Source organism: Colletotrichum siamense (assembly GCF_013390195.1).
Source record: "Colletotrichum siamense strain Cg363 chromosome Unknown KSG_Cg363_contig07, whole genome shotgun sequence".
Lineage (NCBI taxonomy): Eukaryota > Fungi > Ascomycota > Sordariomycetes > Glomerellales > Glomerellaceae > Colletotrichum > Colletotrichum siamense.
In genome coordinates this window covers 2,524,595-2,550,359 of record NW_023501020.1, presented here as the reverse complement: position 1 = coordinate 2,550,359, position 25,765 = coordinate 2,524,595, and the positions used below count along the sequence as shown (strand labels likewise).

General features: G+C 54.8%; 9 protein-coding genes across 9 annotated transcripts; 5 read left to right on the top strand and 4 right to left on the bottom strand.

Moving 5' to 3' along the window:
• Nucleotides 1-596: 596 nt before the first annotated feature.
• Nucleotides 597-2,738, bottom strand: CGCS363_v010994 (uncharacterized protein; the record flags this gene model as incomplete). Its single annotated transcript, XM_036642843.1, has 4 exons — nt 597-941; nt 995-1,605; nt 2,253-2,505; nt 2,709-2,738. 4 exons carry the CDS (start codon nt 2,736-2,738, stop codon nt 597-599), a joined length of 1,239 nt encoding a protein of 412 aa, XP_036492148.1.
• A 2,228-nt stretch (nt 2,739-4,966) lies between these two features.
• On the top strand, nt 4,967-6,003 carry usb1 (U6 snRNA phosphodiesterase; the record flags this gene model as incomplete). The annotated part of the gene is made up of 2 exons (XM_036642842.1): nt 4,967-5,279; nt 5,345-6,003. 2 exons carry the CDS (start codon nt 4,967-4,969, stop codon nt 6,001-6,003), a joined length of 972 nt encoding a protein of 323 aa, XP_036492093.1.
• A 254-nt stretch (nt 6,004-6,257) lies between these two features.
• On the bottom strand, nt 6,258-8,118 carry ero-1 (Endoplasmic reticulum oxidoreductin-1; the record flags this gene model as incomplete). The annotated part of the gene is made up of 2 exons (XM_036642841.1): nt 6,258-6,366; nt 6,419-8,118. The coding sequence occupies 2 exons, from the start codon at nt 8,116-8,118 to the stop codon at nt 6,258-6,260; spliced, it is 1,809 nt and encodes a 602-aa protein (XP_036492094.1).
• Nucleotides 8,119-10,289: 2,171 nt separating this feature from the next.
• suc1 (Cyclin-dependent kinases regulatory subunit) lies at nt 10,290-10,829 on the bottom strand (the record flags this gene model as incomplete). Its single annotated transcript, XM_036642840.1, has 4 exons — nt 10,290-10,320; nt 10,380-10,438; nt 10,493-10,673; nt 10,726-10,829. The coding sequence occupies 4 exons, from the start codon at nt 10,827-10,829 to the stop codon at nt 10,290-10,292; spliced, it is 375 nt and encodes a 124-aa protein (XP_036492091.1).
• A 1,722-nt stretch (nt 10,830-12,551) lies between these two features.
• On the top strand, nt 12,552-15,275 carry rsc4 (Chromatin structure-remodeling complex subunit rsc4; the record flags this gene model as incomplete). Its single annotated transcript, XM_036642839.1, has 6 exons — nt 12,552-12,638; nt 12,953-13,044; nt 13,147-13,893; nt 13,953-14,211; nt 14,268-14,796; nt 14,848-15,275. 6 exons carry the CDS (start codon nt 12,552-12,554, stop codon nt 15,273-15,275), a joined length of 2,142 nt encoding a protein of 713 aa, XP_036492092.1.
• A 2,995-nt stretch (nt 15,276-18,270) lies between these two features.
• CGCS363_v010989 (Homocitrate synthase) lies at nt 18,271-20,196 on the top strand (the record flags this gene model as incomplete). The annotated part of the gene is made up of 9 exons (XM_036642838.1): nt 18,271-18,370; nt 18,434-18,459; nt 18,519-18,591; nt 18,654-18,862; nt 18,916-19,032; nt 19,091-19,324; nt 19,388-19,454; nt 19,512-19,769; nt 19,823-20,196. 9 exons carry the CDS (start codon nt 18,271-18,273, stop codon nt 20,194-20,196), a joined length of 1,458 nt encoding a protein of 485 aa, XP_036491478.1.
• Nucleotides 20,197-20,824: 628 nt separating this feature from the next.
• On the top strand, nt 20,825-21,487 carry CGCS363_v010988 (Uncharacterized protein; the record flags this gene model as incomplete). Its single annotated transcript, XM_036642837.1, has 1 exon — nt 20,825-21,487. One exon carries the CDS (start codon nt 20,825-20,827, stop codon nt 21,485-21,487), a length of 663 nt encoding a protein of 220 aa, XP_036491477.1.
• A 382-nt stretch (nt 21,488-21,869) lies between these two features.
• On the bottom strand, nt 21,870-23,090 carry rgt-1 (tRNA(His) guanylyltransferase; the record flags this gene model as incomplete). The annotated part of the gene is made up of 7 exons (XM_036642836.1): nt 21,870-22,088; nt 22,139-22,243; nt 22,301-22,389; nt 22,479-22,651; nt 22,708-22,884; nt 22,938-23,027; nt 23,077-23,090. The coding sequence occupies 7 exons, from the start codon at nt 23,088-23,090 to the stop codon at nt 21,870-21,872; spliced, it is 867 nt and encodes a 288-aa protein (XP_036491480.1).
• Nucleotides 23,091-23,573: 483 nt separating this feature from the next.
• On the top strand, nt 23,574-25,053 carry swd1 (Set1 complex component swd1; the record flags this gene model as incomplete). Its single annotated transcript, XM_036642835.1, has 2 exons — nt 23,574-23,950; nt 24,000-25,053. The coding sequence occupies 2 exons, from the start codon at nt 23,574-23,576 to the stop codon at nt 25,051-25,053; spliced, it is 1,431 nt and encodes a 476-aa protein (XP_036491479.1).
• Between the last annotated feature and the right edge of the window lie 712 nt (nt 25,054-25,765).

Here is a 25,765-nt window from a genome sequence, read left to right as displayed (position 1 = left end):
ATCGCGTTGGGGGCCGAGTATCTTTTTGAAGTTGGGCCTTTTGGAACAAGGCCTTGGTGCAGCAATTGCGAGAAAGCGTTTTCAAGAGGCAAAAGTTAGATCGACGACACTTTTGGTAATAGGAATATTCGAAAACCAAGTACATTCACAATGTGACCATTGCTTGCCTCATGTGCTGTGATGTGCTGGTCGTCAAATCATGCAATGCGCGCTGTCATTTAACGTTATTGAGTACCATTACCATGACTAGAAATCTAACCTCATGCTGAGGTGCCTATGTTTGACCTAATCTATTCTTCGTAATGCCTTTCTAGGCAATCGTAACTCAAGCTCGTCGTTGGCCCTGAGGCGTTCAAATTCATTTTCGCTCAAAGCAACACAAAGCTCTTCTCTCATGGTGGACCTCACCAACCGCAGAGCCAATCCCACCGCCCATACCTTAACAGTGTTCCTTGTATCGTACACTCTCATACCTTTTGGTAGTTACTAAACATTCCGAGAAGCGCAACCGAATAGGCGCAACTAAGACATTACGTCATGGCGACGTGGTATTACATGAGAAATAAGCCCAAGACTAAATGACCTGGATGTGACATCTAGGCTGCAGCTTGATGTTTTCGACGAATACTTCCGAAGCGGCGCTTCAGACCGTCACTAAGGCGCTTGCCAGTGCTGTTGTGACGGCGCACATCTGCGCTGTTCGACTGTCCGGTGGGCGTCTCTGATGGGCCGGGCCTTCCATCGGCGGCATTGCTCACGCTCCGCTGACGAACCGTGGCACCGAGATTCTTTCGTGACTGGCTGTTGGCACCGGGATGCATCTCGTACTCAACAGGGCCGTTGCCGAGGGACGCCTTGCGCATGCGCTTCTTCTCCTTAAGATCTCTCTCGTAGGTGTACGAAGGCTCGCCCTTTCCTTTGAGATCATCAGGGTGGTACGGCTATTCTTAGTCAGACATTGCAGATGACGTCAAAATTGGAATAGCAGACTTACGATTCCGTCCCATCGTTTGTAAGCACCGCCCTGCGCGTCAGGCTCGCGCATGAGGTCCGCTCCCTCCTCATAGTTCATAATGTTGCCGCGCATGTCGCTGCTGCCGACGGGGACGGTGCCGGTTCCTTGAAGAGGAACATGCTTGGTAAGGGAGTCTTGGATGTATTCACGGGGAGTTGCTCTCAAAGCCTCCTCGTTGGATTCCTTGACGGCCTCAACTGGGGCGTACTGCTTGTTGCGGTTGCGGGACGCCAAAGTGGCGTCATACGGGCCGCCATGGTGGTAGACACCACCTATGGTGTCGAGCCCGTCAATGGTGTCGGTCATGGGACCATTCTTGCGAGTGCGAAGGTGAGGAGCGCGGTCTGCTGCACGATGCTCCTTCTTGAGCATGTCTAGAGGTCGGTGAGACATATCGCCGTTGTATCTTTGGTTCAATGAACCCGAGCGACGGAGACCGCTAGGGACGTTGTGATGGTTCACGCTTTTGCTGCGCTGGACAGATGGGTCGGCACGACCGTCTTCCTCGTTGATAGGCCGATTGCGCGCGCTGAAGCTCCGTGTGACGCTAGTACTCGGAGGCAGACTGTTGCGAACACTGGTGCTGCGACCTAGAGGCCTGTAAGGAGCAGATGATGAAGCAGGTGAACCGGGTTCTCTGGGCGAGGGCAGTGATGCGCGGTTGTTGTAAGTGGGTGAGAACGGGTTCGAAGAGTGAAAGCTGGAGCGTGTTGGGCTCGCGGATGTAGGCGGGGTTGGATACGACGAAGCCTGGCTGTGGCTCCTATGACTTCTCTGGCTCTTATCGCTCGGCTGGACCGGGTCTTTTCCTTTCTTTCTCTGTGAGAAAGTACGAAGCAATGGGTCAGGGTTGATGAATGAGCTTCCAGGTCCGGTTTCCTGGCTAGGTTCAGGTGCAGTGAGTGGATCGAGTAAGTAAGCCTTTGCCTAAGAAGAATAATGTTAATTGAATGTGAGTAGAGAAGGTGGACGCAGGAAGACGACTGGACACGAGGAGTTATAGATAACAAGTCGAACGACAAGCAAGGACGCGCATGTGTAAGTGGAGGGACCCGTATTATTTACGTCGTCAAGGGCTTAGCTGCAGTCTGGATGATGCCAGCCAGCTTGTCGAGGTCCTTGGAAATCCGATGGCTTGGATGAACAGTGACGCAAGAAGGGACTTCCAGCCGCCTAAGCTTGGGTGGCTGAACCGTGCAGTGCAGGGGACCCGTCCGTACCTTGCTTCCCGACTCACTTGGGTTGGCAGGGGTAGCTTGGGTAGTCTTGGGGCTTAGAATAGTAGGCAGGCTTGGGCACGGGCAGAGAAACCGGTCGGGCGTCCTGGCCGCGAGCGCGGTAGGGGGGAGGAGACGGGACGATCGGCTTCGACCACGTTGAGTGAGTCCTTGGGCCTCGAACTTTGCTGGGGGCGGCAGCAGTGACGGAATGTTGGAGCCGTAGACGGGCGAGACGGAAGATGACAAGACGGTGGATGCGACGGTGACGGGCTGAAAAGAGTGGAGACAACGAGGGAATGGCAGACGAGAACGTGAGCGATGACGATGATAGGGCCGACCGTAAGGCCTAGGCCTAGCCAGCCATGTTGAACCGCAATGAGTGTTCGTCGAGATAATAGTACGACAAATGATGATGGATGGGGTCCGTGATTTGTTCCAATGCCTGTAAATAAAAAAACCGATCATGGACTTACCCACTGCTTGTTGCTGCCCGAGTCGTCCATATTGTTTTTGGTGTAATTGCTGTGGCTGTGTCTTTTGTTATGGTTCTCGAGGGTCGTCGGGTATTGGCACAATACGCAGCACAGCAAAGCGAAGCGAAGCGATGCAATGCAGCAGAATGACAAGACGAGAGATGAGAGGACGCAAAAGCCGGGGACAGAAATGCAGGTGTGAGAGCCCTTTTGAACGACAATGCAGTAGTAGAGGTGGTCTTCACCTTCAGCGTCGTCCGCTGTTCCGTTTGGTGGGATGAGTGAGGTGCACACCCGGGGGCGAGGAGGGCGACGGACGAGGACAAGGACGACAGAGTCATGAGGGTGTGGGCGTGATGCCGACGACAGGCACAGTCAGTCCAGGCCTTTCAGACCAGGCGATCCCAGTCCTTGTCAGGCAAGTGTGAGGTGCGCCAGTGTGCGGATGCAGCGTGGCCTGCACCTTCTTCATCGCGGCGCTGGGCTTCTGGGAACATGCCCGGATGGGAAGTGACCATCATGGGACCTGCGCTGGCCAGGTCGCCCGAGCTTGCCATTGGTGAGAAGTTTTGTGGTGTTCTTTTGGTTCTTCTCTGGCAGGGAGGGGGAGGGGAAAGGGAAGGGAAGGAGGAGGGGTGGGCATGTGCGAAGGGACCGGATGATGTGGGTGGGAAGGCGGGGACGGTGTAAGGCGATGTGAAGTAGGTACCATCTGGCAGTTGCTCCTTACATGGCAAGCCTGGCTCTGGTAGCTGCAATTATTGGACGAAAATCCGTCACCTTCTGTTTGGAAAGACGCTGCACATTCATGCTGCTCATTCCTAGTTCCTAAATGCAATGCTTGGGATTCTATACTCACATCCTCAGCACCACCGTCGTCCAAATGTTCTCTCCATATATCCCCTCCGCCGTCCAGAGTCAGGGTCCAAAGCGCCCCGGCCCCGATCCGCACACGAGACATGTCTCCTCGCCCATCACGTTACCACTTTCCCCTCAGCGGCTCCGCTGGCAGAGACACCTAACTTAGATCCACCCGGCAGGGCAAGACCAAGACCACGGCATCCTCGGCGGCCCAGGGACCAAAGGAAACAATGAGAAACGAAACATTTCAACCGCTAGGCCACCTTAGCTCAGCCACAAGCACGCCGTCAGCGGGACGCGCGGGCCTTTAGAACCTCGTCCGTCTCTCGTGTCTGTTCTTCTCATCGTCCTCGCATTGGCTCCCAATTCCTACGTCATGCGATCAGCAAAACTTTAAAAAATCCCATTTTAGCCAGGGGACCAGCAGCCACGACGCGCCGCAACATCCCATTTACCAGACCACCTCTCCCACGCAGCAACCGTTACAGAGCTGATACCACGAGCAAATTAGCAGACCACTCATAAGTGCCGCTATTGATTGCAATGCGTGTCTGGGTGAAAAGGAAAGAAGAAGAAAAAAACATGCAATGGGTCACCCGGCCTCTCACCGAGCTTCCGAGTGGCCCTTCCGGGGCGCCAACGGGGCTCGCCGCAAGTCCCCGGTCCACGTCTCACTGCCCCTCAAGTCAGGGCCATGCTTGCTCCGATACCTGGCAGAACACGTCGCCCTACCGGGACTGGCCACTCGCTGTCAACGAGTGAGAGCCATAAGCTTAAAATTATGCCCCGTCGGTGTTTCCATGCTGGTTATGGGCGAAGATGAGCAATGCTGCTCTCATTTGCGCCGCCTTATGCCGCGACTAGCTCGTTCTTACTCATGCTCGACGCTCAGTCAAGCTCACGATGCTGCTAAAAGTCTAGAAACTCAGTAGATGCCGCCCATAGGCAGCTTTGACAAGGCAGCTGAAAGGTTTGTTGCTGATTGTAATTGCGTGCGCGCCTCATTCAGCGTGCATGGGGAGCTTAGACCTTACCTTGCATATGACGTACCGGGATCGAGATCTGGCTGAAAAGCTTCGCTCGCAATTCGCAAGGTGTCAACTGCTCTGGGCTTCTCTTACCACCGCCTTTTTGTGTGTATGACTGACAGGTTCCACCACCTGCCTCTTTGCTATGGCGCTTTGATACCTTCACGTGCCTCACATCTCTCAACTGCCACTGCGCGCTTCTAGGCGACCTCGCAGAGCCCCTCAGGCGCAGCAAAAAGCAAATGCATCACGCTCTCGCCTGTAGCTCATTGGCCTGATAGCTGTACCGGCCAGCTTCCGTCGCGTCCCGCAGACCCAACAGGGTCTTTCGCTCCGGGATCCCCCATCCGAGACCGCGGCCGCCGGGCAATGGCTCTCGTCGACTACTCGTCGTCCGACTCGGCGTCTGAGCCGGGCTCACCCCCGCCCAAACGCCGCAAGGCCGCCGACGGTGGCCCGGAAGGTGCCGTCGCCAACAAATACAACAAGACCACCGCTGCTTCTTCCTCCGCAAGTCAACCGGACGGCAACTCCGCACTGCCTCCGCTGCCGGAGGAATTCCACGACTTGTATGCCTCCACCGTACGAACCAGCACCGCCGATGATCCCACCCTCCACCAAGGTCGGAAGCGTGCCATTCCACACATCGTCGGCCACTGGCCTTCTCACGTCTACATTGAATGTAAGACACACACTCTCTCTTTCTCTCTCTCTCTTTCGTCTCTCGAGCTGACAAAATTTCTCCAGGGCATCCTACAGCATCCCAGCACGCACTGCTCACAAACCTCCTAGCCAAGATCGCGCCCCTTCTCAAGTCTCAAAAGCTGCAGCCTCTACTAACCTCAGACCTCAACGCCCCGCTGCCCCTCCACGTCTCCCTCACCCGCCCTCTCTCCCTGACCACAGCTCAAAAGGACGACTTCCTCTCCGCCCTCACCTCGTCCGTTTCCCACGCCACAGGGCCCTTCACCCTCTCCCCGCGCGGGATAGGCTTCTTCAAATCCCCAGACTCGGATCGCGCCTTCCTGATCCTCCGTGTCGCTGACCCCCGGGCCTCCTCGCGAGATAGCAACAGCACCACCGGCAAGAACCCGCAGCTCCGCGCCCTGCTGACAAAGTGCAACGCCGTCGCCCTCCGCTTCGGCCAGCCGCCGCTATACCAGGCCCGCGCGACCGAGCTCGTCGACGACGCCTTCCACGTGAGCATCGGCTGGACGTTTGGCCTGCCGCCTGAGGACGCGTGTCTGCAGACGTACGGGATGTTGCGGCTTCCGGAGTTTGCAGAGGTGAAGAAATGGGAGATTCCCGTCTCGGGCGTCAAGGCCAAGGTCGGGAACGTGGTGACGCATGTCCCACTGCGGGATGCGCAGAAGAGGGATGGCGAGGAGGACAGTCTGTTTGGATGAGGGTCGCCGCTATTCGTTAAACCTGCATACGCGTCACGAATCAAGAAAGCCCAAGTGGCTTCAGTGAAACACTAACAGAAGTGTTGGTATCAATTTTGTATGTACAGCCTGGTCACGGTACCAGTCCAGTGTGCCCTTGGTCTTTCCGGGAAAAGGGGATAAAAGAGGAAAAGAAAGACAAAAACGCCATGAGCCCCGCCCGGCCATGCAGTGAGTAGATGCCATGCTAGGATGTGAAAAATAAAGATGTCTATCTACAACTCGTCCAGCGGCCGCCTCTGGAAGCTCCAGTTCCTCTCGATAACGGGGAGGCCAACGAAGCCTTGGTACAGACGGGCCAGCTCTACTGCGAGGATGTTGAAACTACCACCTTAGTTAGACTTTGTCGACTCCCAGCACAGGGTCATAAACTTACAAGGTCTTGGGGAAGGCGGCCCAACGCGAGATCACGAATTTGGTAGCCTTGATGAAGCGGCCGAATTCTTCATCAAAGGCCTCGTCGAAGGCTTCCCTGACGGTCTGTTCCGATCGGGGCTTGTCCTCTGGGTAGTCCTCGGCCGTGATAGGCTCTGGCTCCGTTGACGTGACCACATTGTGCGGCTTCTTGGCCCTGTCGGGAATTGCTGTGGTGGGTTCGGCGGCAGCAGCCACGGCAAGAGCCTCCTCGGCGTCTACCATGGCCCGGAACTTGCCAATAGCAGCCAAGGAGCTACTAATACGAGCATAGGTATTGAAGAGGGCGACGAGCTCGGTGCGCTTCAACACGGGGATGTCCTTGCTGTGGTTGTCGAATTCGAAGAGGACCTTCAGAGCAGTGCCGTAGCCGGCAGTCTGGAGCTTGCCCCAGAGGCGGCACTTGTCGCAGCCCACACAATCCATGACACGACTGACGTTGCGGAAGCGGTTGCGGAAGTCCTCTTTCAGGGACGGACCCTCACCATTCTTAAACATGAGGCTCTCGTCGAAGATCTGCGGAACACTAGCCGCACCCTCAGTAACTTCGAGAATCTTTGCTCTGGTGGCAGCGTCCTGGTCCAGATCCCCCGTACAGAAGGTATAGTCTCTACCCTGGAGATAAGGTCCCAACTTGGCGATCGCTCGAGTGACCAAGGCATAGTTGAAGTACAGGTTGCTGATCCGCTCTGGGTGGGTGTGGAGGCGTTGCTTGTAGCAGGCCAGGTTGGGTTGCCATTGACCGGTAGTCTGGTTTAGGAAGTCCCAGCAAAGATGAGTGCTGATGCTCGCGTGCATACCCGAAACCACGCGGTAGAAAACCCGCTTCTCGATGCACTCGTCTTCGGACTCTAAGCCGGTCTGGGCGACAAACGGGGCGTTGGGCTGCTTCTCGCGCATCTGCTCCAAAAGCTGCTCTCGTCCAGCGGCTTCGAGAACCTGCCTGAAGTCTTGCGCCGCTGGTCCCTTGTTGCTGACTTGTGACTGACCCAGAGAGGCGGAATGGGGGAAGGAGCTCTTCTGGAAGCAGTTCTCCCTGTAGATGGCGTCCCAAACCTGGGCGGCGCCAACTCCTGCATATCCAGTGAACCGCTCGGGATTGCGGAGGAGGCTCACGTAGTCTCCCTTCGAGGTTGCGCTCTCATCCTCCGGCACGCAGTAGTCACGCTCGTCGCACTCGTCGTCGTATTCCACTACACAGCTTTCGCCAACCTCGTCGCCCAGCTTTCCTTGTAACGGTCGTTCGGGGCGCTCGTGCTGCACCTTTCTCGGGGGGTGTTTCGCCAAGGGTCCTTCCAATTTTCCAAGCTCGCTCGCCCGCCAGACTTCGGGAATATCCTCCTCGTTATCCAGGGTCTCAACGGCACAGGCGATGTTGCCGCACATGCCATTCTCGTCGTTCCAGAAAGGGCATTTCTTGTGGAAGAGGTTCAGTCGGTAGTGCGAGAAGAAGTCCGTCGAGCTGGTAAGGTCGTCGACGAAGGGCTTGACCTTGGCGTTCAGCTTGTCGAGGGTAGAGTACGAGGCGCATGCGTCGGACACAATGGCCTTGGGCGAGATCTGGTACGATGCGTTAGAGACGGAGAACCGATAGCGAGACGCCGCTGCGAGGGCACAGGTCGCGAAGAAGAAAAAGAAAACGGCGGCATACCGCACAATCATCTTGGGCGCGTTCGCATTGGACTGGCGACCCCAAGAGCGCGAAAACGGAGAGGAAGAATAGTCTGCTTGCAGACTTCATGTTGCAGGGTTCGCCGTGGGCGGGGATGACCGGACCGGACTGTTTAATATGCGACGCAATGACAAGAACAGGTGGTCGCAGGAGAAGAGGTTGTCAACGGAGAATGCAGACGACAAGTTTCCAAAGGTTGGCTGAAACGTCCAGAGTGTCCGGGCTGGATGCGTGGATCCGAGGCAGTCTTATGCCTGTGGCGCCTGCAGCGTGCAAATAAGCCGAACGGGTCAGGCAGCGCCAAAGGTTAAGTCGAGTGAGGTTCGTTTTGGCGAAACGGCCCGGGGGCGCTGAAAGCTAGAGATGAAGTGTAAATGGGCCAGGTGTGGTTCTCCAGTCTTGTCTCAAGTCTGACATAAAGATAGAGGTGGCATAAGCATGGGCCTGTCACCGCACGATCGACGTTGTTCTCTTGGCCAGCAGCTCTTATTTAAAGACGGCCGTGGAACCCTGGAGGACGTTGGAGAAGATGACAGCGTGGACGGCTGTGCAAAGACCACGGACGCCAGGGTAAGAGAGAGAAGACCAGACAAGTGGCCAGCAATTAAAACGGGATCCTCGGGGCCTTTTGCAGGTTGCCAGCTTTCCTGTCCTCGGGAGTGAGGAGTCATGTCATTCATTGGATTGGAATCTGTCCTCAATCTAACATCAAAGGCAAAACCCGTATGCGCAGCAGCGCAGGTAGCACACCGTACAGCACAGCAGGACCTGCCAAGCGTGGAAGCAACAATGGAACCCACCCTCCAGGCTGATTAATTCGTCGGAGCTGGGCCCTGACTCCCTGAGTGCCGTCAAATATCGTACTACTTTATCTGGCGAGGATTAGCTGATCCTCAAATGCGAGCCCGATCCCAAGTACCTCGGTCGCCTGGGGCAAGCGAAAGGATACATCGCTCTCAGGGCTGTCTTACGGGGGCGAAAGGCTAATTTAGGCATCGGTGAAAGGTGTCCTTCTTGGTGGAAAATCAGCAGATGCAGGAGCCAATTGGAACCACTCTGGCGCCAAATGGTTCCTCATGGCTTCCGCCGTTCCAGATCGCCTCTCGGATGCCGCCGCCGCCATCCAACTCGGCTTGGTGCATCCGCAACTTGCCAATTGCAGACCACGGCGCCTCTGTTATACGTCTGGCTGCCCGTCGTCCCCTGTAGCCTTGCCCGCTTTGCACATGCCGACATCAGATGCACAAAAACTCACTTTTGCGAGCCTCTTCCAGCTTGCACATGTTCGTCATCGCGAAGTCAAAAGTGACGTCTCGCACTCTATCCATCAGGACTACCTACCTTATGACATGGACCAAAGAATATGCAATAAAACTGCTGTATTATACCGCATGCACAGCATCCCGTCTGCATGTCTTGCCATAGCACACCATGCTTTTGGAACAAAATTCTGCCCAAGCATGACTACTATCGTTGTGTCTCACCTCACTCTAAGCTTCGTCGCATGTCCACGAGCTAATAGGATGCTAGTCTCTGCTGGTCTCATGTTCAACTTGATTGAGCTTTTGAAAACTGCATGACCGCATTGAATCCACGCGTCTATGCCTACGTCCCTAAGCTCCGTCTTCGTTATCGTCGTTGGCCGAGCTATTCAGGCGATAGCCAATAACGACTATCTCTACAACCGGCGCGCCGCTCCTGCTTGCTGCCTATGGTGCGAGAGGCTCTCGTTGGCGGCCGTTCGCAATCTCTGTGTTGACAAAGTTCAGAGGCATCGGCTTAGAAGAAGACGCGCCGGCCCAGCACGCCGGGCGATAGAACTCCTCCCTCATCAGACAGATCCTCAACTGGGTCCCAAGACAATCAACAGACAGCAAGCAGAACAGTCCAACACTAACAAATCCCGATGACTCAAACCGCCCAAATAAATGCAATAGCCGTAATGGTATGCGCCGTCTTTTACACCATTTGTCGTGGCCCCCAAAGACGAGGTATTATTATCTCCCAATCTCTTCTCATGAATCTCTAGAGAAAACTTCCGTCATCAATGGCCGTCATTCGTGTCGTTGAAAGCGTTGCCCACACAGGAAATCTGCGGAGCGGGAGGCGGGCATGTGTTCCGCGTTTGCAGGGTAACAAGGAATTCGCCTCGCTTCTCGAATCACTGAGGGGGCTGGTAGTTGAGGGGACGCCTATGGCAGCATGTTAGATAAACACCGTGGGGGCGAAGTCAAGGGAAAGGCAGACGAACTTGAACAGCAAAATATGCGGCTCCGGCTCATGAACCTCGTAATGCTCCCAGCCCAAACTCTGCACATCATGTCAGCCTGTTATGTTCCGTGCGGGAGAAGTTCGGACTCATACCTGAGTGATACCAAGTGCGCGCCATTCCTCCTCCCAAAGCAGCTTCAACGTTCCGTGGCTGGCATCATGGTAATCTTTGGGGATAGCCTTGAGCATGGCTTTGGGAAGCTGCACATGACGGTATTCGAATTCGCTGTCGGAATACCTAGATGTGAAGGACTGGGTCAGTTCCATGCGGTCCCTGCTGTTGTGCACCAGCACGAAGGCAATGAGGGACTGGAGGTGTTGCATACCGTGCCGAGTAGTGGATGGAGTCGATGAACTCGTCCAGCCGACCCCGTTCGGAGTCGGACAGAGGGCGCGGGACCTTGTTGCGACGGCTCATGTCGATATCCATGGCGGCTGCTGTGTCTATGTCTGCGTGCGTTTGCGTTGCTGTCTGTGGGATGAACGGGTGGCGTCTAGTCTCGGTACCACAAAGGCGAGACAGCCGGCGGGGTAGCTCTCGGTTCGAAGACTACAAGAGTTCGAGTGACGGGTGACAGCGAAGGCGACGGCGGCGACGGCGGTCGGGACTGGCGATGCTCGACTCTCGGACGGTTGGGGGTCTAAGGACGCGAGCGAGGACTCGGGACCAGCAGTTCTAGGTCAGGCGACCTAAGCCAAGCAGATGCGAGGTCGAGGGTGGTAAACAACAAATGCAGGCGGGGTAGGCAGGAATTGACGCTGAAACAGGCTGTTCCAGCTTCACCGACTGACTCAAAGGGGGGAAATGAGCTGGGAAGCAACGAGAGACGAGAGAGGGAGGTCGGGGGACGGAGAGCTTGAACCGATCTCGAAAAATATGGCGGAGGAGGTGGCTGGCGCGCAAGAACGAGGGGTTATTATTCAGAGTGGGAAAAAGATATGGCCTGTAAACAAAAGTCGGATTGGATCACAGTCAATTCAGACCCCAGCACCACGGCCGCCGGTCCACCTGTGACCGTCCACCACTCACACACAGTGCGGCTGCCACTAATTGGCCCTTGGGGTCCGAGGCGCTTTTTTTTTTCTTCTTGCCTTCGCTCCCCTGCGGCAACTTCCGCTTTGGTTAGGTTGGCCCTGCTCAGGTGTACCGAGGCGCTGTATTTTGGATTGAGAGTACCTGTGGTGGCTTTCCGAGGACCCGACTCACCAACTCCCAACACTGACCGACAGACTGTGTGAGAGCGGTGTGTCGACTGCCCTTTTTTTTTTTTTTTTTTTTTTTCCCCCTCCCCTCTGCCTCCTCCTTCCTCTATCGCGCCCGTGACATCTCAGTCTGAGAATCCGCAACGGCTGGATCCACCCAACCGGCTGCCAACCGGCACCAGCCTTCTTCCAGTGTCCCAACAGCGACGGTTCTCTGCATCCGCACACTCCACTCTCTTTTCACAGCATTTTACGGTCAAGAACCACCACGCCTGCCAAGTTCTGGGTGCCTCGAAAATTGCTGCGCACCTGAGGCACTAACGAGCCTGTCCCTCCATCTGCCAGCTGCCAGTGCGCCCTCGACAATCGACCGATTCAACGGAGAGTTGTTCATACCCGTACGGGCAGATCCTCAGCTTGCAGCGCGGCCATCTTCATTGCGAAGTATCCTCCAGCCAGCAATCACAGCCAGGGGATGAAACCCGACCACCTTCTATTCAATTCCAGCAACAGCTTTTGTTTGTCAGGCCACAGAACTTTTGGCCTCGCCAAACCAACGGTTGTTTCCCGAGCCTTCCCACCTAGGTGCACTAGACACCTACCTTACCTTACATTCACCTCTACCTTGAGCTCTCAGCTTTTCCCTTCCAGCACAAGCACGCTAGCCACAGACTGCGCCCTGCGCCCTGCAGCCCTGCTCGCAACCAACCTTGCGACGGCCCACAGCCGACGCCTTCCCCGACTTTACCTGCCACCACCTTGCCAACTGATCGATCCCCCGATCTCCAACGACGCGTCTTTCGCAAAGCAGTCGCAGCACCACCATCGCATCGACCTCCACAAGTCGCCATCTTCCATCAGCCATTGCACCCACTGCATAGACGGCAGCTATCTGCAACTCGTATGATAGAGAGCGCATGTCTCCGCGACCACTGTCCACCGATTTTTGATGGATCACAAGCGCAAGTCGTCCGCCGCAAATGGCGCGACCGAAGGTGCTGATGAGCGCGCCGCAAAGCGCCTCAGATTGTCACAGGTGAGCTTTTGTTCTGCCCCTTCCCCATGCTGTCCTTGGTCACTCGCCTCTTGTTCGCCCAGCTTTGATGGCCCGGATCTGCTCTTGCAATCTGTTCCCTCCGGCGTTGCATTCTCACAATGACTTGCCTGCAACCTCCGGGGCCAGCCGACAGCCAGGCCAACCCGCCTGCACTTGCCATCACCAACCATTTATCCCACAGTGCCCCAGTCTGCCTGAGCTCCTAGCATCCACCAGCAGTCTCCATACCCCTCCATAAGGCATCCTACGAGGAGCAGAGGCGAAACAGACAAGCTAACATCACCACTACGCAGAAATACAATCTCAGTAAGCAAGAGACTGTCGAGTCTACCACCGAACATGGCCTATTCTTCCTGGAGCAGATCCGCCAGACCAAAGATAAGAAGTGAGTCTGTCCTTGACGTACTACGATGCATCCATGGCATATCAAGCCCTCTTTGGAGGTGCACAGCCATCTATAGTAGACGCTCACAATCAATTCTTCCAGTGGCCGGCTCGTGGCAGGATACTTCGAAAAGCTCCCCTCAAAAGAGAGCACCCCCGAATACTACAAGAAGACGCGCATGCCGATCTCGCTGTCCATGATTGAACGGAAGCTCAAAAAGGGAGACTTTTCTACCCTGACCGAGCTCGAGAGCTACTTCAAGCGCATGGTGACCAACGCGAAAGAGTTCTATCCTCGCAACACCCAAATCTTCGACGATGCCGAGAGGGTTCGAAAGGCCCTCAGCAACTACATGACCAAGACGAACCCTGCATACAACGGTGGCAACTACAGTGCCGTGCCGACGCCTCTGCCTGCCTCCGGTGTTGTAGACGAAGTTGAGGAGGAAGACGAAGACGACGCGACCCCTGCCAAGACGGGCCGCCGTAAGTCCCAGGGAAATGCGAAGCCTGCGGAAAAGCAGCCCGAGGTTGACGAAGGCGATGAGGACGAAGACGAAGATGCCGAGGAAGATGAAGATGAAGAGGATGAAGACGAAGACGACGACGCAGAGGGAGAAGAAGACGATGATGAGGAGGCGAGCCAGTCCTCAAAGCGCGCCGCAATAATCATCCGTCGCAGAGGCCCTGGTAGACCTCCTAAGGGAGTGACGCCGCGCAAGTCCAAGGGTCGTACTAGCACACCCAGTCGTCCTGACTGCGAGTACGAGGACGTCCCGTACAAGGGTCTCACCTTCCAGGCCGCGCAGGAGAAGATTGTGGAAGAGATGCTGCGCAAGCGAGAAGACGAGTATGTCACCCTCTTTCAGGAACCCACAACTGCATCCGTACTGATTACTTGTGCAACAGGCCCGAGGCGTACTTCGAGCCTTTTGTAAATCTACCTCCCCGTGCCCTCAAGGACTATTATCGGGTCATCAAGGAGCCCATCTCAATCAAAAAGCTCCAGAAATCTGTCAAGGGAGTCAAGGGACGAAATGAAGCCACGGGTACCAGCGAGTTCAAGAACTGGGCTGCGTTCGAGGAGAGCGCTAGCCTCCTTTGGAAGAACGCTTGCTTCTACAATGAAGAGGGAAGTGAGATTTACGAGTTAGCCCAGGAATTGAAGGTGAGATTTTCGGCGGGAAACGGCGATCCTTCATGGTAGAACTAACTCCGGTCAAGGAATTCTTCCTGGATGAGCTGAAGCAGGCCAAAGCAGTTGTCCCAGAGCCATCACAGCCAAAGATCAAGTTGAAGGTACAGCAACCTGCGGCAGAGCAGCCTACTACGTCCAAGAAGATTACAATCCATGTGGGAGGCAAAAGCGATTCGGCGGACTCACCGGCGCCTCCTGTTCCTCAGTCTGCAGGCTCTCAAGCAAGCGAGCAGATCGCCCCGAATGGCACCACGCGTCAAGCTGCTAACCCTATCATGCCAGCTGCGATGGACAGAATTCGAAGCACTTCGGCGGCCTCTCCCAGTCCTTCAGTTGCTAACACTATCAAGCGAGAAGATGTTATGCGCCCTTCTCCTGCCGGTACGCCCGGTCACGCGAGTACACCGTCGGCTTTTCCACCTCCTGGCCAACCCGCAGGACTGTCCAGTGCAACTTTCCAGCCTATCGGTGCTCCGCAGCAACAGGTGCAGCCGAACGGGGTTCAGCAACCTAGCAAGCCTCTCTGGGACCAGAGACTTCGCGCGCCTGGCAAAGGTAGATTACCGTGTTCTCAGTTTAGGTGACGCGATACTAACAGTTTTATAGGCATTGCGGATGCCCTCATCTCTAGCCTCAAGGTCCAGACTCATCCGATGATCAATCATGATCGTCGGTTTGAAGTTACCGTCAAACCTCTCGAGAAGGTGTCCCAACAGTCGGTTACGGTTCATATGCCTGCCAATCAGCTGAGGATTCAGATCGTCCCGACCTTGCCTGCCTTCTTAGAGAAGGAGGGACGCCAGTACAGACTCTGGGTGATCATCAACCGGCATACACTCACTCCGGTTCATGGAGTTCCAGGTCAAGTGCTTTCAACCGGCGAAAGGGTATTCGAGGCCCAGCTCCAGGCTGGTATTGTCAACACCATCGAGGTCCACGTTGTTGCAGCATTGCCCAAGGGCCAGAAATTGCCGAGTGGTGAAGACTTTGAAGTGGAGCAAATGACGGTGCTCGCCAACGTCGTGAGAAACTAGGAGCCTCCGATCAGCATCAGTGACGCATCCACTTCTGTCGAACTATTGGGGGGACACTTGGTCGGTTCAGATCATCAGCGCACAGAATCGTCGGGTGATGGCGTTGGCTACCGTGACCGTAGCGCTGCTGAACGGGCTGTAGGTTTCCTTGCCCCAACCTTGCAGGCACTTTGGGACAAAGCTGAAGAAAAAAGGGTCCATGGCGATCTCCCGAACCATCTTCTCGATCGGCGCCCCGAAGCATACAACTTGAGCGATAACGGTTATACACGCTACCCCCCGATGGATTATTCGAGTTGCGTGCTGTTGCGACCAGATCAAACGCGGACGACTTCGCAAATTGTTCAACCCACAGCAGCGGCTCCGGAGATCAAGCCTCGCAAGCGTTTGCCGGATGATAGGCTGGCTTGGTCCTTGCCACGTGAACAGAAGCCGGATGTGTCGCCCAGAGCTTGGTCGAACCTGCCAGACCCGTGGCGCCCGTCTCAACCGAAGCCCCGGAGCCAGCCTGAGGTGAAGGAAGAGCCCGAGAGAGGACTTCATAATGGGCTATCTTTAAGTCTTGAAGATGCACACTTGGCAACGAGCTATATTCTTTCCATTGGGCCCGATTTACTTATGAAAGTGGGCAAGCACCCTCGTCCTAGTTTGCTGATGCGGGCCTGCGTTGATGAGAAAGTGATAAAAGGACTCGTCAAGATAGGAGGACTCGTTAACTATAACAACAACCAAGCATTGTTCACCGATCAGGCTTCTATCAGCGCAGTAACGATCAAATGGATATCCATGCTTAGGGAGGCGGACGCTATGGGCGACAGAAAGAAGGGTCTGATACACCTCATGGGCAGCGTAGCACTCTTACTCGATGACCAGGACATGTTCAACAAGGTTCTGCGACACGTTTCCCCTATTTGAGCTGCGTGGTACTTCAAGTTCGCAGGGCATTCGCCCATCCACTGAAAAGAGGAAATTGGTTTTGGATGTTTGGTCTGGTCAACATTCACAGAGAATTCGGCGTTTGTTCTTATATTGCTGTCGTTGTGGGACTATTTCAATATCCGCGGCCGGTTTATATGCCTTCAGATCTGGGCATGGGAAGGCGTTGCTGCTACTAGGGTATTGCCGCGGTGGGTTGGGACGGACAATTATGTATAGATAGATAATAAGTGTTCCATCACCAGAGTGGTTTTTGCATGCGTTGCTTTCTGGTCTCTTCCATCTCCAGGGCAAGTGCTTTCACGCCGAAATCAAGATGAATTTGATGTCACCCGGAGTTCACTGAGGCAAGTGTCCGTGAGCAACTCTGCTTATTGAACGTGATGCGAAGCTATCCCTCCATAGGAGCCAGGATGTCGTAAAGCTGCGCAAGCTTTGTGCAGAGAACTTCGTATTGGAGTCATACTTGCATGACGTCGTCTGGGGATCCGTAATTCAGCTGTGGATCCTAGTGGGAAAATTGGAGCAGCGTTTACCCCAGCAACCGGCATGCAAGCAGTGTCTTGGAGGACGTCGGTAATGCGGCCGGGGTGCCGTCGGACCCTCCGACGTAGCAGCTTTCGTTGTGCGACGGGGGCTTCGGGGGTCGGTGGGCTCTTCCCGCCCAGAAGGACAGCAGACCTGGCGTCACATTGTCTTGTCTCAGATGCAGCCTCTTGCGTATCCGTAGTTGGTGAGCACGAGGGCAAACGCTCGTTGTTCTCGACAGCTACGAAAGACATTGGGCTGGGCGTTGAAATAGGCGCGGCAGGTTGCATCACTAGCAGCAGCCGGGCCGGCGGCAGTTGATCTGATGTCTAATCTGTGCAAGCTGGTTGGCACACAGGCATACGGTTCAATAGGAAGGTGACAAGATAGTCTACGCTGAACTTTGTGCATTCGATTTTTCGTAGCCGACTCCAATTGACTCCGATACCGTCTGAAGTTGATCAAAGGTAAAACACCTGAAGAAGCCAACTGGTTGGAACCACAAGGCCGGGTCAGCTCGTTGAAAGAAAGCTCAGCCAGCTTCTGCTGGTGTTCCCTCCACAGCGGGTAGGATGAGTCAATTGACCAATGTCGGAATCGAGCTTCCGTGCGGCATGCAACGCCCCCGTTGCCGCGTTCTCTCCGCTGCTGCACAATGTGAAAGGCGGGCCTCTAGCAGACCCTCCTGCTGCAAGAACCCTGTTACCAGTGGCAGGCGAGGTCTTCTGGGCGGTCAAATCATCCAATATTGGGGGTCGCCAGCCGTCGGGAGACTGACGATTGAAGGAAAGGCGGTGTCTGTCTCCAGCACCACCAGAAACCTAGGCTGCAGGACCAAGCCGACTGCACTGAGTGACCACCAAACACCTCACTGCAACAAGGTGGCACAGTGGACACGGGCCAGAATCCGGGCAAGCTGCAGCATGTGGCATTACCATTTCGAGGGCTAGCGCGGAAGCAATGTGGGAGATCGATCTTCCGATAACGGGGGGTTGATTGGCCGGCGCAAGGAGTGGATGCCACTACAGCCAATGGGAGGCTCCTAAGGCAGCCCACTTCAGGTGGCATCTAGCGGGGTACAGGCAGGACCGACGTAAGGACCGGCCCTGAAATTTGTTAACTCGAGAGTCAATGGCACGGCGCTGCAGCGTGGTCGGGGGTGTAGGTATTTGTCTGAAGCGGGGCCAAAGAGTGGAAAAAATTCTTTTTTTCGTCAATTGACTGGTCGACCAAGGTTGGCAGCGAACGCCGTACTCGGTCATCACTGGCCATCCCGCCCAATCCACTCCTTGTAGCGTCCGCCTCGCCTCAGTCGGCCTGCTTCTGGCTTCCCAGCATAATTTTTTTCCTTTACATACAAAGGCTGCCTCTGCCACTCTCTCCCCGGTCACGTCTCTTCTCCTGTGACTCAACCAGCTTTACCCCAAAATCTTGTATAAATATCGTCACCATCCAGACTCTGGAAATCCCGCCTTCCATCGATTCGATCCATCAACCCCGAACCTCGAGCGCCGCTGTATGAACATACAAAATGTGCCCTACTCCTGATGTCCCGGCCACCAACGGCCAGTCCAATGGCACCAATGGCCACACGAACGGCTCCAATGGCGCCGCCAACGGCAACAACGCTGGTGCGTACTACATGATGGTTGCGCGACAATTTCTCAACCGTGACTGACTCTTCTCGCGTCCAGACCACCCTGGCTACACTGCCATTCCTGTAGGGACACCCAAACTGGCTTCCCACCGTGATGCCCTGTTCTGACTCCGATCGCGCAGACCAAGCAGAAGCACAGCAACCCTTACCAGCCGGTAGGAGACTTCCTCAGCAACGTCGACCGTTACAAGATTAGTATGTTCTGCCGTTCTCTAGGCCCTGCTCTCAAAAGCAGCCACTGACTGGAGGCGCAACAGTCGAGTCCACTCTGAGAGAGGGCGAGCAGTTCGCCAACGCCTTCTTCGACACCGAGACCAAGATCAAGATTGCCAAGGCTCTCGATGACTTCGGCGTCGACTACATTGAGCTGACCTCCCCGGCGGCTTCTGAGCAGTCCCGCAAGGATTGCGAGGCCATCTGCAAGCTCGGCCTCAAGGCCAAGATCCTGACTCACGTCCGCTGTCACGTAAGAAGTCTCGCCATCTCACGAGCAAGACTACGTCGCTAACCAGTGAACAGATGGACGATGCCCGCCTGGCCGTCGAGACCGGTGTTGACGGTGTTGATGTCGTCATTGGCACCTCTTCCTACCTGCGCGAGCACTCTCACGGCAAGGACATGACCTACATCATTAACGTGGGTCTATCTTCAATTCCGAGTCGCGCAATGATTTACTGACGGCTTTGATGAACAGACTGCCATTGAGGTTATCCAGTTCGTCAAGTCCAAGGGTCTCGAGATTCGTTTCTCCTCGGAGGACTCCTTCCGTTCCGACCTCGTCGATCTGCTTTCCGTCTACAGCGCCGTCGACAAGGTCGGCGTCCACAGAGTCGGTATCGCCGACACCGTCGGTTGCGCCAGCCCCAGACAGGTCTACGACCTCGTCCGCACGCTCAGAGGTGTTGTCAGCTGTGACATTGAGACTCACGTAAGTCGCGTCTGAGTGCGAGGATTTCACAAAGGCTCGATCATGCTGACGCGCGAGATTTAGTTCCACAACGACACCGGATGCGCCATTGCCAACGCCTACTGCGCTCTTGAGGCTGGTGCCACCCACAGTGAGTTGCTTTCCGTAGCCAGTGCCTGGGAAACTACTTGCTAATTGCCTGTCGCAGTTGACACCTCCGTCATCGGTATCGGTGAGCGCAACGGTATCACCCCCCTGGGTGGTCTGATGGCTCGCATGATCGTCGCCGCCCCCGAGTACACCAAGTCCAAGTACAAGCTCCACAAGCTCAAGGAGCTTGAGGACCTGGTCGCCGAGTCTGTCGAGATCAACATTCCCTTCAACAACTACATCACTGGCTTCTGCGCCTTCACTCACAAGGCTGGTATCCACGCCAAGGCCATTCTCAACAACCCCAGCACATACGGTACGTGGCCCAGCTACAGCGTTTGGCCAGTGACGAAAGCTAACTCGGAGCAGAAATTATCAACCCTGCCGATTTCGGTATGAGCAGATACGTCCACTTCGCCTCGAGATTGACTGGATGGAACGCCATCAAGAGCCGTGTCGAGCAACTCGGCCTCACCATGACCGACGCGCAGGTCAAGGTCGTTACTCAGAAGATTAAGGCCCTCGCAGACGTCAGGCCAATCGCCATTGACGACGCCGACTCAATTATTCGTACTTTCCACCTGAACCTCAACTCTGACGAGGAGAAGCCCCTTCTGCCGAACCTGACTGCCGAGGAGCAGGCCAAGTTCGAGCAGGCGGAAAGAGAGCTTGCTGGCGAGCCGGAGAAGCGTGCACTGGATGAGGCTGCAGCGGAGCCCGCTGCCAAGAAGGTTAAGGCGTAAAAATTGTTTTCGGGATGCATACGGGACTTCAAAAAAGGGGCATCTGCTTGTACAATCATAGAGGGGAGAGCTACAAAAGTGTTTAGTTCAGATACCTCATCATATCAACGACGAAATGGAACGTTTATACTACGTAATTTTGACGCAGGCTCCGATGTCGCTGGTGCTACAATTTTCCCCACGAACCAGTATAGCTCTTGCCTCGAGAGCTCCATCGAGGGCAGACACTCAGGCCACGTAGCTTGCAATGACATTTGCTATCCTTCTGTAGGCTCACCGCCCTCGGTCAGAATAAAATCAATGGTCATCACGTCGCGTGCCCGTTGTCCAGGTAAAGCTCCAAAAAGTTAGCTCAGACCGGGGTCCAGTTGGTGGGGCTTGGCCAAGGAGCTAAGATAAGATAAGCAGCGGCAGAATGCAAAAAAATAATTCACTGACCACTGAATGTCTAACCGCCCGCGCTGAATCCCTTCTCTGAACCGCCAACGTTCAAAACTTCACCTCGAGAATGCGCATCCCTCTCATGCCCTCATGACACAATAGAAGCCGACCGAAATACCTCTTCTGAAAGTCGACTTCCATTTTGACCGATCGAAATACCGGCCGCGACCACAAACACAGTTTCAAGATGGATGCGCACGCCCTGCTTTCGCGGCAAGGGTGGCGCGGCAAAGGGCACTCCCTCCACGCAACGGACGACGCAATCGGCCTCGCGAAACCGCTCCTTCTCAATCGCAAAGACAACACCAAGGGCCTCGGCCAAAAAGCGCATTTTACGAGCGACACGTGGTGGATGAATGCGTTCGACGAGCAGCTCCAGGGCCTGGACACGTCGAAGAAGGGGCAGGTCACGCAGACCGTCACGCAGGGACGGCTGAACCAGATCGAGAAGGTTTCTGGCGGGAAATGGATGCTTTACGCGAGCTTCGTCAGGGGCGGGTTCTTGGATGGGACGATCAAGGGTCCGGAGGAAGAGAGCGGTACTTCGACGCCGGAGAGCGAGGAGACGAGTGGCGATAGCGAGGATGGAGGCGTCAAGCTGTCGAGGGGCAAGGAGAGGGGGGAGACTAAGGAGGAGAAGAGGGCGAGGAAGGCTGCGAGGAGAGCGAGGAAAGAGGCGAGGGAGGCGAGGAGAAAGGAGCGGGCTTTGAAGAAGGCGAAGAAGTCTAAGGCGGTGGAAAAGGCCGATAAGGGAAAGGTGAGGGAGGAGTCTAAGGAGGAGAGGAAGGCAAGGAGAGAGGCGAAGAAGGCGAAGAGGGAAGCGAGGAAAGGAAAGACCGAGTCCGGATGAGATTGGTCTGGCCAGGACATGGATCAGCTATAAAACCACGGGTCTTGGGCCGACTGGGAGGAAATCGCGCCGTTCACATAATGAGCGTTAACGCTTGGTGACTACGCATCATCTGGCAAGGCCGGTGATTGCCGCATGGAACGCACCAGCTCGAAAGATACCATTGGCGCAGCATATACAGCGCTGCTCACGGCAGAGATTGCTATATGGATATAGAATCGGAGTGCAAGATACACATCCGCGGTGTAACGGCATGCTTCCCAGCATAACCGGCCGCCGTAATTCAACTTTTACGCCATCTAAGCTGCCGACGCTCACAGTCTTCTGTGGTGCAGTTCCTTGTCTCTCATGCAAAGGCTTCGGGCCCATCTGAGCTATACATCTAAGGTTCTTTGGGCGTCTTGCCCGGCTTGTTGGACAGCAGCCACGGCCTCCTGTCCCAAAAGTCGTCCTTGATGATGTCCAGATGCTCTATCACGACGCGGGCCTTGTTGCGCTTCTTCTTTTCCTTCTCGGCCTGCGACTTGCTCTGTTGCGTTGGTTCGGCCAGGGCATCTGCGGCTTCGGACGCATTGTGAGTTCCGGGCTCGACGAGTTCGTACTATGAATTTGTTAGTGTTTTCGTAATCAAGGGGGAGTAGATTTCCTTACGTCTCGGAAGATCACACTGCCCTTCTTGTACATCTCAGGCTCATTGTTATAGTTGATGTTGAATTTTGAGAAGAGAATCTCATTCTTGTCGCCGGAGACGGTGCCCTGGAAAAGTTTTAGTTTTTATGAGAAGGGGAAGATTGCTCTTGTTGTACGACTGACCGCAAGCATTTGCTCGGCTGTCTTGTTGTCATAGCCGCCTAATTGGATCAAGGACCAAAATGTTGTATTGTACAAGTTGTTGATGTGGCCTATAAGGATGAGTCAGATCGAAATTCATGATAGAAAAACTTTAAGCAACAGTTTGCTGCCCGTATGAATCAGATATGTCAAAACTTACAGTCAACCTGACGCCAGCTCATGTAGTCTCTCAGGTTTGAGACAGTGGGATAGCAAACCGCCCTGCCATCAAAACTTGGCAGAGGTGGTGAAAGCGGGGTATCAGGGAAGTATTGTGACCACAAGTAGATGTAGTTGGCCGTGAACGTTGATACCACTGTGCTCACTAGCTTACTAGAGGTTTGTGAGTTTCTTTTACTGTTATGTCCAAGAGTTTTGGTGTTCCCTACCTGGCTCTTCTTTCGAACAGCGTACATGATTTGTGGAAGACGAAACTGTACTCGTCGCTCACACCATACGCTATGGTGATGTCTGGAAGTTCTGTTACCACCACGCGCGCGGCCGCGTTCATGAGATCGAGCGCCCTTTTATCGTTCGGCTTCTCGAACTGGTACTTGGCGCATAGTCTGTGAGTCGGTCAGAGGTATTCAGTTGTTCGTCTGGTCTGATGTCCCCTTACTTTGTGAAACCTCTGCCGTCGATACGAACCACAATCCATGTGTTTGGAAGAAGGGTGTCAACTTGCTCGAAAGCCTTTACATATTCGAACCTGTGACATGAGTTAGTCAGGTCTCGAGCTTCATATCGGGCGACCGTACTTGGAATTCGCCATAATGAGAATATTCGTGCTGAGCCTGCCAAGGTTGATAGGTGAACACTCAAAAATAGGACATAGGGCCGAGGATAAAATAATAGGAATCGGGCTCGAAACAGGAGGTCAGGAGTCGTCACCCTCCTTTGACATGCGTCAACCCTCGAATGACAGTCAGAGATGGATTTCAGGTAGAGTTCGCGCCGAGTGTAAGGCGGGCGGGAATGGTGGGGGAGGGGTTGTCGCTCCTTCAGTGGGGTTCGTCGCTGAAAAGCTGCGTCCAAGCACCCAAAGGTAGGTCCCTGATCCCTGTAACCTCTGCTGTCAGCCTTGCAGGCGCGATGGAATAAAGGCAATCGCAACCGCGCACGGCTAAACGATGTTTATAATTTGCGACTTTGAAGCTCCCACGCTTCCATTTTCTCAATTGTTTACCAGCACCTTGTCGCTTCGAAATTGGCTGCTCGTGCCCGAATATCTTCGCCCGCAGCCCTATTAAGCATCATGAATTTTCTGCTCAGCAACGAAGAGAACGAGGCCATTGCCGCCGTCGAGGCCATCAATGCGATCAACAACACAAATACGATTCGGTCCGGCCACTCAACATGTCTGCGTTTCAACCGAGCAGGCGACCTTCTTGCTTCAGGCAGAGTCGATGGAACAGTGGTAATTTGGGATATTGAGACTATGGGAGTTGCCAGGAAGATGCGCGGCCACAACAGGAGCATCACATCACTAAGCTGGTCAAGATGCGGCCGATATCTGCTATCGGCCTGCCAAGGGTGGAAGGCCATTCTATGGGATCTCAAGGATGGCAAAAGATACCGCGAGGTTCGCTTTCGAGCCCCTGCCTACATCGCCGAGCTCAATCCCTTCAACCAGTGAGTATAACCCCCCACCAGATCAGAAGAACTTAGCTGACGCGACAAGTCACCAGTTTGTGGCCTCCATCTTCGAAGAGCAACCGATACTGGTGGACATCTCAGACGTGAACGATGTGAAATACCCACTGCCATCAGCGCCGAAGCACCCCGAGGGAGAAAGGACCGAGAAGCAGTTGAAAGAGGATGCGAAACAGATGACAACGGTTACGATTTATACTTCTACCGGCGAGCACATTCTGGCTGGCACAAACAAGGGATGGGTGAACGTCATCGATGTCAAAACGAGAAAGACGATATACTCGGAAAAACCTTGCAGCGGCGTCATTACAACACTGCGTCTCAACAATTCGGGGCGTGTGTTGTTGATAAATGCGCAAGATCGTATCGTCAGAACCTTTCACATTCCGAATCTGGCGGCGGAGGACCTGGACCTCGACACGGTACACTTTACGAAGGAGCACACTTTCTCGGACCAGGTCAACAGGTTATCTTGGAACCACGTCACGTTCAGCTCCGCTTCCGAATACGTAGCAGCGTCGACCTATAATAATCACGAGATATACGTATGGGACAGAGGCATGGGAAGCACGGGATTGATCCGAATCCTAGATGGACCCAAGGAGGAGCAAGGTGTTGTCGAATGGCATCCAGATCGACCGTTCATCGCTACGTGTGGCCTGGAGACGGGGAGGATATACGTCTGGTCTGTCATCCCAGAACAGAAATGGTCGCGACTTGCACCGGACTTTGCGCAGGTCGAAGAGAACCAGGAGTACGAGGAGAAAGAGGACGAGTTTGATATCTACGGTCAGGAGGAATTGACCAAGAGGCGGCTGGACGCCGAGGACGAGGATATTGACGTGGTCAGTTCTGACTTTCTTCACGTGAACAACGGGGGCAAAGAAGCGTTCCGCATGCCGATTCTTTTCGATCTTGGCGAGAGCGACAGCGAGGAGGAGTTTGTCGCGGTATCTACCGGAACCATGAGGAGAAGGAGTCCAGGTGCGGACGGTGAGATACCGGATAGCGAGGTGATTGAGGAGAAGATTCCATCAAGGAAGGGTGCAACCAAGCCGTCGAAGGCCGGCAGGAGGCGATGAAGGACTTGCTGTCTCATCAGTGTGGTGTTTCGACAGCTCCAGCAGCCCGGTTAAAGCGTCGGTGTAGACGCGTGACAGGGCGTTGGATCGCGTAGCTATGGCACGAGCTTCGGTTGGCGTCCAGATCCCTGCCAAATACTTAGCGCGACGGCGGTGATGCCAGACTCCAGCTTTGTACAGCTGCTTATTAATAGCAAACAATGCCCAAGTGGTTTTAGCAAGCGCAATTTGAACGTAGTCGTGCCTGAAAGAGTGCATCGAGACGTCGAGAAAAGACGTCGAGTCAATGAATAAATTTTTTTGACTCATCGGCCAGTTGCAACTTGAGGCCAGTCAGCCAGCGCGCCTTCCAACGAATCTCCTTAGAAACGTCAAGGTAAGGTAGAGCTACTTCTGTCCTCGTAAGGGATTGGTGTGTTTCAGCATTTTTGCGGGTACCCGGACTACCTCCAGCGGGAGCCTTAGGCACGCGTTCCCAGCCAGAGCAGGAGAGAAAGGAGCGTGACTGCCTAATCCGGCTAGCGCCTTTTGACAGGCTGCGCCAGCCGCCTCCAGGCAAGATTTCTCTGACCTCGCTCCTCGCTTTTGCCTCCACGGCTTCACATCTACAACTACCGACAAGCCATCGCTTCACCACGCGCATCGTCGGAGAGCGCGTCCAAGCACCAGCACACTCCTTTCCGACTCGACGACCGATATCACGATCGCGATT